Genomic DNA, 13,749 nt, shown 5'->3' with positions numbered 1-13,749 from the left:
GACAAAAAGGTCATTTCTACCCTCCCTCTTCCAAATTTCAAACCCTGTTCCAAAGCATGGAGGGCACTAGAGCGTCTCAAAGAAAAGGTCACCAGAATTATTATTTAAAAAAAAAAAAAAAAAAAAAAAAAAAACACACAACAACCCACCATGGGCAAAGCTATGCATCTTCTCCTAGTCTCATTTTTGGAAATGGCTGAACAGTTTCAGCCAAAACTTTCCAAAAATGGTTCAGCTTGAGACAGACACCCAGCCTGGAAAATTTCAGGCCAAACAGTTAGTTTGTCAAAGTGACAAGCAACTCAAAACAGGACAGTATAATGAGAAGTGCTGGGCAACCTTAATAGGCAGTGTTACGAGCCCCACCTAGCACATTTGAAGACACATTTTCAAGTCACTGCTCAGCTATTAGATTAGTTATTTTGACCTGGTTGTTTTAGGAGGTCTGTGGGGGTGGGGTGGGGGGAGGAGGAGGGGATATTTAACTGAGTCCTTTACACAAAATACTGAAATAAGGCACTTTTAACCATCTCATTGACATACACACTGATGAACTGAAATTACAGACACTGGTGCAATATGCTGCAGGAAGCAGCCATCCAGGGACAAGAGTGAAGCTTGAGAATAGGGAGTTGTTCTCACCCTCAGACTGCAAGGAAACTTGACCAAAAGCAGCACTCTAAAGCAAGAGAGACTCCAAATTCATTCATGGACTGGCTTCACACACCTGCAGTTTGCGCAGCTGTTTGATTGCTTCATCTCGAGCCTTATTTGCAGCTTCTATCTGAGCTTCAAGGTCTTTGAGATCCATCTCCATTTTTTTCTTGGAAGCCACAGCAAGAGCCTTCTGTTTGCGCTCATCCTCCAGTTCCGTTTCAAGCTCCCGCACCTGTGAAGTGATAGTTTGAGAGGCTCTGTTACAGAAATGGATGAAATGGGAAAACTCAAGGAGATCTCAGAATGAATCTAAAAGGATAAGAACCAAGAAAGGCCTTGATAACACAAGAGTGACTGAGAAAAGCTCAGCTCTTGATCATTAGCCGGTTGACAGTACTTCAAAAGGTAAGTTTGAGGGAGAAAACCCGTACACAACTTATGGAAAACTTGACAGCTTGTGATCTCTGCAGAAGTTTTTGCAACAAGAAGCAAAGCAAGATCTCAAAGCAAACGCGACCTCCAGGGAATTTCTGAAGTACTTCTGAAAATTCATATGCTAAACATCCTATGGACTAAAACAGTTCTGCCCATTCAACTGCTCATAGACTCATAGACTTTAAGGTCAGAAGGGACCATTATGATCATCTGGTCTGACCCCCTGCATGCTGCAGGCCACAAAACCGTCCCTACCCTTCCCTTGACTCTGCTGATGAAGTCTCCAAATGATCAACTTTCTGATCAGTGTTTCTGTCTACCTTCTTTGTTCCAGTGCAGAAGCTAATATTTCAGCTTATTAAACAGCTTTTACACAAAACAATAGAATAACCTGAACATTTTTAATACAGAATTATAATTAAATGGTTACTTCAGGCACATCTATGTCACCAACACATACAGTAAGACATTGTATCTCAACCATAATTCTTCAAAGCAAAAATGAAGAGCAATTTAAGTAGTATCACATATCTGAGCAACCAGCCAATAGTAAGCCAAAACAGATTAACAAGTTATGCAATAATGATAAAATTGAACCAGAAAAACTTGGTTGTTACAGAGAGGATAGTGAAAGGAAACACACAAAACTGACTTTGTTGTATAATGAATCGAATTTACTATTTTGTATTAGACTGTCAAGAGCTCTTTTCCAGTGGTGATACAGCAATTTGCACGATTACAGCAGAATGAGGTAGGGAGCCTTAAAAAATTACCTTCTCTGTCCATTGTTTATAACATTCCCATAGAAGCTGGAATCAGGCCAGTGTTTCCAACTCACAATTTTATCAAGAGTTTGGGGATATTTGATGCTTTTCTTTAAGACCCAGCTCCTTGAGTCATATGATTATGTGACTGCTTTAATTTTAAAGAGAAAAAAGCCCTCACTGTTCTGGAAAAAAGCTTGAGAATGAAATCAAAAGCCTGTTACATTAGAAGACAAATATGAATCTAAAAACGTCTTTAAAAAATCTCATGATTTTTAAGCCATCTCTTAATGTTTTGGGGCCTGACATAATAGTTCAATGTTAGGGGTTGGCAATCCTGTGATCCCTTTTCCAATTTCATTAAGGGAATAGTTTGTTTTGCTAATTATCTAGCACTTATCTAAACTATGTACCATATCTGTCAGCAGGAATGGATCCATCTCTGAAAATCCAAACACTGCATCGCATATTTTACTTGGCATAAATCCAGGTAGCAACTGCTGCTACAGAACGGTAGCAGGAGCACGTGCATTGCACATATTTTAGTAAGATCACACCAAAAACTGCATTTTTGTACGTGACTTGTTAGTAGTTTTGGATTTATAAAGACATTTCCAGTCTTTTCCATTTTAAAAGGTAGATAAAATGGAAAGAACAGCCAAGTAGAAAGTGTCCCCTTAAGAAATTCAAATCAAACACGCTACATTACATGTACTGGAGGTTTTGTGCTAATCTGTCATGCAGAATGTGTAAAGATCAGTGTTTAAGAGCTCCGTAGGGCTGGAATGTCACACAAACCTTGAGGGACATCCCAACTTTTGGATAATAAGTAATCAATTAACCATGTTCTTTGTTTGCTACAGTTGCTCTCAAAAGCGTGTTTAGTAGGGGATACCTGTTTAACCAGCATCCGCTTCTTCTCTTCATTCTGTTCATCTCTGGCCTGAAGGTCTCTCTCAAACTGGGCCTTCATAGCTTGCATGTTCACTTCCAGGCGAAGCTTGGCATCTTCTGTCGCCTGAAGCTCATCTTCCAGTTCTTCTAGCTGGGTCCTCATCTCTTCAACCTGCTGCTCTAAGGTTCGCTTGGACTTTTCCAGTTCATGGACCTAAAACACAAGCATGAAGCAGACACCATCTTTTTGTTATTCTGACAATAGTAATGGTATGACTGCAAAATAGAGGATTATAGGAGAACAATCAATAAGATATTGAGTCCTTCGTTAGCACTCATTTAAACTAAAACTCATTCCTAAATCTGTATTGAGAACAACCCAGACCAGCAGATGAAGTTTTAACTGTCTGATAAATAGAAGGAAACTAGCAGCTGCGTAGTCAGCGATTCAGAGTATCCCAAAGAAAACAGAGCTAGTAAGGTAACAAGTTTTTAATCTAGCATAAAGATAACATTCAATCATTTGATCGGTCTCTCCTACTTACCACGTTTGTGAATGTTGCAGAAATGCCCGGCATTGGTGAATACCGATTAGCTTCCAGAGTATTAAATTCTTTAGGTATTTTAAGGTACAGCTCTTAAATATCAAGGTTTCAGACTTGCAAGTTTTACTATCTAGTATTCGTTTCTTTGTACAAATAGGCTTTACTATTTTATCCCCTTCATGCAATGCAGCACCTGAGAGGTGGAAAAATACTTACATTTTTGCCCACATCATCTTTGGAGCTCATTAAGTCCTCCATCTCTGCACGCAACTGCTTATTCTGCCTCTCAAATTCTTCTTTACCCTCCAGGGCTTCTTCCAAAGCTCGCGCCAGAGACAGTGCCTTGGTCTCCTTCTCTCTAGCCTCTGCCTCTGCCCGGTCCCGCTCCTCTGCATAGCGAGCAGAAATGTTCTTTTCTTCCGCCAGCATCTGAAACCATCAATACAAGTTTCAAATATAAATCTACAAGAAAATCGGTCAGAAGGACACTCACTGAAGTTTCAATGAACAGGTTAACCCTCTCAGGTTACATGGTACCTTATTATTCTGTCTACAGTGTCAACTCTTGGTGAAGGGACATGAGATAGTCCCTATTTTATCACCCAAAACATAGCAGTCTGAACATAAAGGGAGCTTCTATCCATGCTCTAGGAACTGGCTCAGAGCCTCAGTTTTATATTCCTCCTTCAGTCTTCATGACTTTAACTGTCTTGGGGGATTCTGATGGATTTTTTGAGAAAGGACAAGTCAAACTCTAGCATGGCTATAAGCTCCTACTTAAAAGACATTTCACTTTTTCACAGACTTATCTGACCAGAATGGAAAGCACCAAGATAGGTGCTTGGCTCACTGAAGCTATTACAAAAGTTGTCCCCTGTGAAAAGCTGACATTGCAACAGCCAACTGAGTCCAAACAAAATATTGTGTTTCTATTTAGAGGTCTCCCTTAAAAAGTCTTGGAGTAGTTAACACATGACTGAGGCTATACACACTACCATTTCTTTGCCCTGGTCTACACAGAATTAGGTCGACGCAAGACAGCTTACGTCAACTTAAGTACAAGTGCTCCTGGGGAGGACGCTCACTGCCAAAACAAGGAGCAAAGTGTAGACACACACAAGCGATGTAATAATTGCAGCGACTGTTTACTGATGCAACTTAGTTCAACATAATTCTGTAAAGCAGATGTGGCCTTAATGTTGAAAGCAGAAGTGAGATGACCGGAATTAGAGTACCTGATCAAACTTCTTCTGTTTTTTCTCCAAGTTGGAGACAATTTGGCGCTGATGATCCAGGTCCACTATCAAGTCATCCAGCTCCTGCTGCAGGCGATTCTTGGTCTTTTCTAGTTTATCATAAGCCATTGCCTTCTCCTCTAGACGTTGGCTCAAAGCCTCCATATCCTTCAGCAATTTCTTCTTATTTTCCTCCAAACCTTCAATAGTTCCCATGTCGTCATCTACCTTCTTCTTGGCATCAACCAGCTAAAGTTTTACAGAATACAATAAAGTGGTTTCTTATAACTTCTTAATGTTCACAACTATTAACAGGATAGAATAAAAATGCAGTTACACCTCCACGATGCAAAGAAAGTAACCTATATTACACTGGGGGAAACCCACAAGAACAAAAACAGCTATTACTGATTAAGCAAGGTACAAACAAAATGATGATTCAACAATGTATTAAAAAGGTATGAAGTCTTATATGCTATGACAGTTAAATCTGCCCAAACTAACTCAAGTACTGAAATCTTACTGTTATTACAAAATGTTTACACTTCAGTGGAGAAAGATCAGTGAAAAATTATTCGACAACTCAGCCTAATTTTTGTCCCAATTGAGAATGAAATATTGCCTGGCAGAAGTTGTAATACATTTCACAGTCATCACACTGAATTTGTGGGCCACACTAATGTCCTACCGCTTCCAATAGCTTCATACCTGCGATTGCAGGGCGAGCATCTGTTTCTCCAAGTTCTTCCTGGCCTCCTCCTCCTCTTCCTGCTGCTCCTGTAGGTTGTTCTTCTCTTCCTCCAGCTGCCTAATCCTACTGCTCAAGTTCAATTTCTGGCGGGTTTCCTCCTGAAGAAGCTCCTGTTGGCATAAAAATAATTAATCTTGAATTTCACCCTTCGCTGATAGTATTTAAATCTTTTAAATCTGGCCTTAAGCTGAGCTGCCCTCCAATATTGTTTTTAACAAGTCCTTTGTTTCGGGTGGTGGAAGGGGGGAGGGGCAAGGGGGATGCTTGAAAGAAAATAGTATTTTAAAGTCAGCTTTATTTTCCTGAATATACTGTTTGATCTGAAGATATTCAATACCCCTCTAATTTGCTAATATCAGGTCTATCACTCACATCTCCAAGAAGTTTAATTAAAATCTAGTTTCATGGCCAAAAGGTCATCTTAAATTGGTATGGCTTAATACATAGTGGTATGCAGAACTAAGCCATCTTTCAAACAGAAAAAAAAATTACATGAGATAAAAGGAGAATTGTTTTAAAATTGCAAGATCTGGTTATGCTGCTTAGCTGGCATTACCCAACACCTGCTAGAATAGATCATTACATCTATAATAAATTTTCATCAGAACCCACTGCTTTCCTTGTGGGGGGAGGTTTATTTGTGTCGTGCTCTTACACTTCTATACTTCTCTTCCTATTAAAAAAAACCACTTGTCTGAACAGCAAAACTGACTAAAGACTGGGACCTGAAAGGACAAGAACCATGAGAAGTGGAGAAATCGCTTGGTTGAGCAGGGTGAGAATCAACTCCACTAAGTGATAAAAACACTTACATGCTCCACAGACAACGTTTAAGACCTTAACAGCCTAGTGAAGCCACCTGCCCTTGGACACATCACAACCTTATCTTCACAAGCTCCATGGTGAGGCCAGTAAGTGGCTGGGTTAGAAAAGTTTCCTGAGGTCAGATGGCCTTAACGAAGACATGGCCCTATTGGGTCAGACCATCAGTCTCTCTAGTCCTGCATCGATCAGTGGCAAGTCCCAAGACATTTCAGAGGAAGGTGCAAGGAACTCCACAGTAGAGAATTCTAGAACAGTGTACCCATAGAGACAGGGTATTCCTAATACCCATTAAATAGTGAAGTCTATTATATGGGGTTAAAAATGCAACTCTGTATGTTCTCATTTATGTAAATGCTCACTTTTAGTTTAAATCTTACTTAAGCTAATCTGCCATGATGGTGCCCCCTTATCTTGTTAAGTCCTTCTGAATTTCCTCGGTCGTTTCTGGTCTTAGCTAACAAATTGTGTCATTGGCAAATTCAGTCACCTCATTTCTGACCTTTTCCAGATCACTCAGTCAAATTTCATATTAAGGTTTTACTGCAATTATAATTGACCATTTCTGTTTTCTGTCTCAACCTGTTCGTAATCTAGGACAACACTTCACATCTTGTCTTCAAGGCACATGACTTACTTTCCTCGTCAGTTTTTCCATGAGGGATTTTTGACAAAAGGTTTTTTGAAAGTTCAAGTTCTAAAGAGGTTTTTCTTAATCGTTTATTTTGGAGAGATGTTCAGAATTCTAGAAGAGCAGCACAATTCTCCATTACAGAGGCCATGCTGTTGTCTCTTGAGTTAATGGAATTATGACAATTTTCACCTGCTGAGGATTTGCACCAATAGTATGTCTATCTGTGGGACAAGAGTAACGGGAGAAAAGACTAGGGAGGCAGGAAAGAAGGCAACAAAATCCTGTGATTTCAGCATGTTTCAAAGTTTTGTTACATTCCACAAATTTAAGTTTCAAAATTGTCAGGGACTGACTATGCCCCTCCCTCACCCAATTCACCTCAAAATTTCAAGTCTAACTGCAATCATTTAAATGCTAATGTTTTTATATATATTTTCCCTGTTTTCCTTTATTCAAGGGGAAATTAAATGCACACAAACTCTTTATTGACAATGGCTGTAAAGAATGTATAAAACCTTTCATGGTTTATTTGTATATTAGCCCAAAACAAACAGTAGGGCTAGGTAATTTTAAGATCTCAAGTTATTGGGGGGGGAGGGAGAAGAGGAGGAGAAAGACACTCTCCTTTATGCCTTACAGGTGCCACAAGGGCCTGGTTTACATGAACATTTTACGTACTGGCTTAGTAAAGTTTATGGAATCATCCTTGGTAGAACATAAGAAACACTAAGTGAACCTTACTGAGAGGGCAAAGTCTAGTAATTAGCAACTCTAGTCTGCCATGAAAAGTCAGTTTTTTTTCCAGAGATTCAAAGGCCAGAAGAACAGGAGTACTTGTGGCACCTTAACAACTAACAAATTTATTTCAGCATAAGCTTTCGTGGGCTACAGCTCACTTCTTCAGATGCATAGAGTGAAACACACAGACAGAAGAGATTTATACATACAGAGAACATGGAAAGGTGGAAGTATGCAGAAGGGATCTCTGATCATCTAGTCTGAGCGCCTGCATAACACAGGCCACTGACTTTCCAAAAATAATTCCTTTTGAACTGGAGAATTCCCTTTGAACTAGAGCTCCCAATGCAGCTGAACAGTCAGCAAAACAGTACATATTTCAGTGCACAGTGGCTCATCTGAGCAAGTGCAGTGATTACTTGCGTAGACCAAAGATTTCTGGCCCACAGGGAAAGTTATTGATGGGAGGGAAACGAAGGGAGTGTGATATCCGAGCCATACCCAATTCAAAAAGCTAAGCAAGTGTGGATACTTAGATTCCTCACAAAGCCTTCTAGAGGGGGCTCTGAGTGTTGCTGGAAGAGGAGACTGAGACCCTGAGTTTTCAGTTCCACAGCTGAACGTTTCTATTGATGAACACAAGTTCAGCGTTAAAAACTGGGTTCTTACTGAAAACTGAACACACACCTGTGTATCTTGAAGTTGAGACTCCAGACCTGCCGCATCTTTGGCAAACTTTATGCCCTTCTTCTCTGCTTCCTCCAGGAGGCTTGAGACATTGTCCAGCTCATTCTGCAAAGCAAGCAATCTAAAGGTAACACCAAGCAGCTGGTCTGCTGTAGCAGCTGTACCCTGCTGAGAGCTGTGGGTGCAAAAAGACCACAACACTCAAAATATACCAAGCATGAAAGCGAAGGCAATGAGAGCTCCAGGTACAAAGATGCCCCCAGGTAATAATTTTAACTAAGTTTTACATTTTTAAGTTGAATGTCAATTATGACTTTATAAAATAAATCTCTTTCAAATGCATGCTTACCTCCACTGCTGTTGAGAGAACAATCCCATAACCACTTTTGTATTCACATTTTACTTTTGGTAATATTGCAATTAGTATTTTAAATGGTATTTCCATTACAGGGCTGCCTTATGGGATCTATCACTGTCCATGGATTCCCAAGTGACAGCAGGGTCCAGAGGCTGCAACCTCTCCAGGCAGATCCCTGGAAACTGTCAACGCTTGTTATTTCCAGGATGTGCTACTATAATGCACCCTCTATGGGGCTACTCAAGGACTGCTTGGGAGTTTCAGATAGCATGAAATGGAGCCACTCACCTTTGAGAAAGTTTAGGTTGTTTTACCTAATAAGAGACCCTGCATTGTACTGGTTCTGAAACAATTACAAATACAATTCAGGGCACTAGGTTTTGTATATAGAGCTGTAAATTGCTTGGAAGCTTCTCTCTCAAAGATCATCTCTTTCCTTTGCCCTATTTGATAGTTGTGATGAGCCAGACTTGAAAACCTGGTAACTGCGTACTCTCACTACAGACACTTCTGCTTTGGACTTCACTCTTTCGCTGTTCAGTAGAGACCAAGGCTGGGGCCTTTAAGATACAGCGCAAAACAACTATTTAATGGAGCTTTTTGCAAATTTAAATCAACAGCTTAATCTATGTTTACAATCACTGTGCAAGAGATAGCAAGTGTGAGATTTATTGGCCAGCTGCTAATGATATTGTTAATTTTATAACCAACCCCAGATAGCAACAATATGAATAAAAAAAAGTTCAGACCTGTAATTAACTGAATAAAGATAAAGTTTTATATTAGTAAAATGTTCCATATTTTTAATATTTAGGAAGTGCCTCACAATTTTTAAAAATGTCTTGGAATGTTTGCCCAGTTTTTACATAAACTTCTCTTGTACTGTGCAGAAAAGCTTTACATATTTTTCATCTATTTCCATTTTACAGAAGTCAGAGTTTTATTAGGAGAAATTCCAAATCTGGATTAAAAAAAAAAAAGAACAGTTTCAAAGTTTTGTAGACTATACTGTGACTAAGCAGAATCATTTCAAGAGTCTATTTGTAGATTCAGGTTTCACACTGACCATATACCAAGCACATACAGCTCAGTCACTGCAAGGTATGTTTTTGCAGAGTCCTTTGATTTTAGCAGGTGATGCAAGACTAAAATGCAATGGGGTGTTTTGAAAATTTCCTCTATGTTTTCCAATTAAGAGGTTAGGATTTTGTGATTGTAAGAACATGCCAGAGAAGAGACCAATTTCAATCTTACCTGCAGTTTGTTCGCCTTTTCTGCCAGCTCTGCCCTAATCCGCTCTCCTTCTGACACTTTGGCATGTAGTTCCTGTACCTGAGCATCCAGCTTCTTCCTCTTGTGCTCAGACTCTGCTTTGACCTGCTGCAATACCTTCACCTCACAGGCTAGCTCCTTGTTGTCAGTCTCCAGGCCTTGCTTGTTCTTTTCAAGATTTGCTTTGAACTAGGAAAGCACAAAATACAAGTGCATCACTAATTATAGCACTTCACATTATTCTCCATCAGGCACTTTCCTACAAAATATTTGACCTCAAAACACATTTTTAAATTCACAAGTGGCAACTGAGCCCAATGTGAGTGTTAGCTGTACATAGAGAAATGGCAGCACAGGACCCTTGGGTAAGACTGCAGGTATTTTCCCATCCTTTATATTTGCTTATCCAAAAAGAGTTTTAAATTAACAAAGTGTTTAAGTCTTACATAAGTATATTAAGCATTAAAGTTGTTCAGGTGGATAAACTACATTTCCACCAGCATTACTTAATGCTGTAGTTCCCACTCGCAAGTATTTTGCCTTTCCAAAGAGAAATTGCTGCAGTATTCCCTATGTTTAACATAGACAAAAATACAGTAATGTTAATTATTTGCAAAGGCATTAGTGAATTATGATGACTGTAGTTAAACAGACTTCAGCATACTACACTTGGCAGCGTTTGGAATAATTTCACTTTTGAACAAGTATCAGAGGGGTAGCCGTGTTAGTCTGAATCTGTAAAAAGCAACAGAGGGTCCCTGTGGCACCTTCTGTTAGTCTCAAAGGTGCCACAGGACCCTCTGTTACTTTTGAACAAGATACTGTAGCTGCTACTAGAAGACATTGTTATGCAAATGTAATTAACAAGAGTGACAGGTTTCAGAGTAACAGCCGTGTTAGTCTGTATCTGCAAAAAGAAGAACAGGAGTACTTGTGGCACCTTAGAGACTAACAAATTTATTAGAGCATAAGCTTTCGTGCATCCGAAGAAGTGGGCTGTAGTCCACGAAAGCTTATGCTCTAATAAATTTGTTAGTCTCTAAGGTGCCACAAGTACTCCTGTTCTTCTTTTAACAAGAGTGAGTCCTCATCCTGGCTGCTAGGGTGACAACTATCATAAAAATGGTCACAGTTCAAGGTAACTGCACCTGTATTCCCTGTATATGGCCCAGCAAGGGCACCCAGTCCAGACTTCTGGCTCCCAGTTGTTACCTCTCTTGGGTGGAAACCTAAATCTCTCCCCCTTCTGACCAGGAGCTTTCCAGGCTGAACAGTTCCCTGACTATACTGTGACCTCCCTAGCAAAGACAGACTGCTTAAGCAGACCTGCATTGCTTCTCTTCTCTGTGTAATTGCTACTTAAGTTAACACACAGCTCTTTCTAAGCAAACTCATTTATTCTTAATGTAAAAGCATTAGACAAAAACCTACTACTAAACCAATAAAAGAACCTACATGTGTGATAATAAGATGACCAGAGATCATCCCTTCACTCCAGCAATGGCTCTGGTTGGCTTTTTTAAGTCCATCAAACCCCATTCAGGGTTTCTCCTGTGGTCACAAGTTCAACACAGCTTCAGCTAAGAACCAGCCCACTCATGGCTCTTAGAGTCACTCCTTTAACCCATTTGAGTATTTGAAGCCACCATAAATAGGTAATCAGTCAGACAATGCTCAAGACACAGCTTCAAAAGGATGGATGCAGAGGTAGGTCAGGAAACCCCCTTATTTCTTTGTCTAGCCCATTGTTTCATACTGTCATTTGAAGCACAATACTGTCCTAGGCTTTACATTAGCCATGCCTTCCCCTTAAAGAAGTTACATAAAATCCCACATCAAATACTTGAATTAATACAATGAACTCATAAAATACTTACCTCATTCAACAACATTAAATTAGGATATTGCAGAATATTGTCATAGAAGTCACAAACACCACTGCACAATTTGACAGCATGTATTAAAAAGATGTGTGGGACTAGAACAAAAGGGGCATTATGGGTCACAACTCAAGTACACTGTCAGAACTGAATGCAGAAGCATTTCCAGTACCTTGATTTAGCCAATATGAACTTTTTGTATAAGCCCCAAATTACCACCACTTTCTCTGGAAACATTCTGCAAGCTACACATTCTGAATAGTGCTTCTCATCAAATGAGTTTGCAGACTGCTGTACCAAGTAAGCAGCTAATAATACCTGGTACAATACTTTGTCTCTAGATGCATCACTTCAAAGTCTGTCAGGGAGATGGATCCTGGGAGCATTCACTAGTAACAGGTTGCTATTTGAGCTAGAATTCTAGCTTCTTGGTCATTTTGTAGCAGATACATACGATCAGCAAAGATCTATTAGCTCCAAGAGCAAGTATGAGACAAAGGGACAAGACTGGCAGTGCTATTTGACAGAAGTGTATTCAATCTCAAAGCAAGAAAATTTCAGCTATCACATGAAGTAGCTTGCAATTCCCACTCACCCTTTTGGCCTGTTCAAGTTGTTCAGAGAGCTCCTCCAGTGCAGTAGCATGTCTTTGTCTGATTTCCTGTATTTGAGCTTCATGGTTCTTGGTTTCTTCTTCAATAGCTTTCTTCAATTCAGCCACTTCCTGCTCACGCTTTGTCCTGGAGAAAGCATCGTAATACAGTAGAACCTCAGAGTTACGAACACCTGGGGAATGGCGGTTGTTCGTAATTCTGAACAAAATGTTATGGTTGTTCTTTCAAAAGTCTACAACTGAACATAGACTTAAAACAGCTTTGAAACTTTACTATGCAGAAGAAAAATGCTGCTTTCCATTTTTTTTAGTAGTTTATATTTGCTTTTTTTGTCTCTGCTGCTGCCTGATTGTGTACTTTTAGTTCCAAATGAGGTGTGTAGTTGACTGGTCAGTTTGCAACTCTGGTGTTCATAACTCTGATGTTCTACTGTAGATTATTAAAGATCAACATTTTACAGTCTAGTTTATTCCTCCTTTAAGCAAATTTTCTTTTTGAACTTTTGTCTCTTGCTGTCTACCTGAAGTGTTACAGTGGTTTCCACAGCAGCATAATACAGCAGTGTTCACAATCCATACCTTGGGGGGGGGGAAAAGAGAGGAAGGGCGAGGGAGATGAAGAATGGTTTCACAATTAATGATCTAGAGTTGGTAGACCTGGATTTTATTCCCAGCTCTACCAGGCTCACTGTAGGACCTCGGCAAGTCACTTCACCTCTCAGTTTCCCCATCTGTGTTTTTTTGCAATTAATATTTTCCTTCCTCAAAAGGTACTGAGGTGTAATTCATTAGATTTGGTAAAATACTTTGCAATTGTCAGCTGGAAAGAGCTACATGGTGAAATTATTAAAGCCAAAAATCTTTACTGAAATTAGTTTCAAGCTAAGGTTAGATGAAACATCTTTATGAAGTAACTTTTTTCTCTTTAAATTAAACCTGGACTTTAAACAGTATCTTTTTAAATGTGCTGGTCACCCCACCTCAATTCTTGCTGTGCTGCAGTGGTATCCAAGGTGTCTTCCAGCTCAGTTTTCAGTGCCTCCAGCTCCTCACTTAGGTCTCTCTTCTGCTTTTCAGCCTTGTTGCGTGATGCCTTCTCAGATTCAAGGTCCTCCTGGAGTTCTGCAATCTGAGCTTGCAACTCTCTTATTAGTTTCAGTGCATTGTTCTTCTGAACTGCTTCTTCATCACCTCTGTTAAAGATGGACACAGGATAAGGAATTGGCAAGAATAAGATCTGATATTAAAGATGGAATAAGACATTCACTACCAGTTCTCATAACGGAATTTGAGTTAATGGAATAGAAACAGATTTTACTTAAAACATCAACAATCAAAATGCACCTTTAAACAAACATGTACATTTTTAGTGTATTGAAACTAGTACCTCAGTTATTGAGAGAGATACTTAGGGATGTTGGGCATTAAAGTTGTCTTACTTCCAGTCTTCCAATTCTCTAAGGC

The 13,749-nt window shown here is 39.6% G+C and overlaps 1 protein-coding gene across 4 annotated transcripts in view; it reads right to left on the bottom strand.

The window, feature by feature from the left end:
• The window catches only part of MYH10 (myosin heavy chain 10), a 152,964-nt gene that overhangs the window by 9,015 nt on the left and 130,200 nt on the right, over nucleotides 1-13,749 (bottom strand). For all 4 annotated transcript variants that reach the window (XM_054047844.1, XM_054047845.1, XM_054047846.1 and 1 more), the window contains 9 exons: nucleotides 13,266-13,478; nucleotides 12,268-12,412; nucleotides 9,775-9,981; nucleotides 8,163-8,267; nucleotides 5,239-5,391; nucleotides 4,531-4,779; nucleotides 3,512-3,724; nucleotides 2,752-2,964; nucleotides 728-889 (listed from right to left, as the gene is read on the bottom strand). In XM_054047844.1, coding sequence (XP_053903819.1) covers nucleotides 728-889; nucleotides 2,752-2,964; nucleotides 3,512-3,724; nucleotides 4,531-4,779; nucleotides 5,239-5,391; nucleotides 8,163-8,267; nucleotides 9,775-9,981; nucleotides 12,268-12,412; nucleotides 13,266-13,478 — 1,660 coding nt within the window. The remainder of the gene's footprint in view (nucleotides 1-727; nucleotides 890-2,751; nucleotides 2,965-3,511; nucleotides 3,725-4,530; nucleotides 4,780-5,238; nucleotides 5,392-8,162; nucleotides 8,268-9,774; nucleotides 9,982-12,267; nucleotides 12,413-13,265; nucleotides 13,479-13,749) is intronic.

Source organism: Malaclemys terrapin, chromosome 13 (assembly GCF_027887155.1).
Source record: "Malaclemys terrapin pileata isolate rMalTer1 chromosome 13, rMalTer1.hap1, whole genome shotgun sequence".
In the NCBI taxonomy this organism is placed as follows: domain Eukaryota; kingdom Metazoa; phylum Chordata; order Testudines; family Emydidae; genus Malaclemys; species Malaclemys terrapin.
This window is presented reverse-complemented; position numbering and strand designations above follow the sequence as displayed.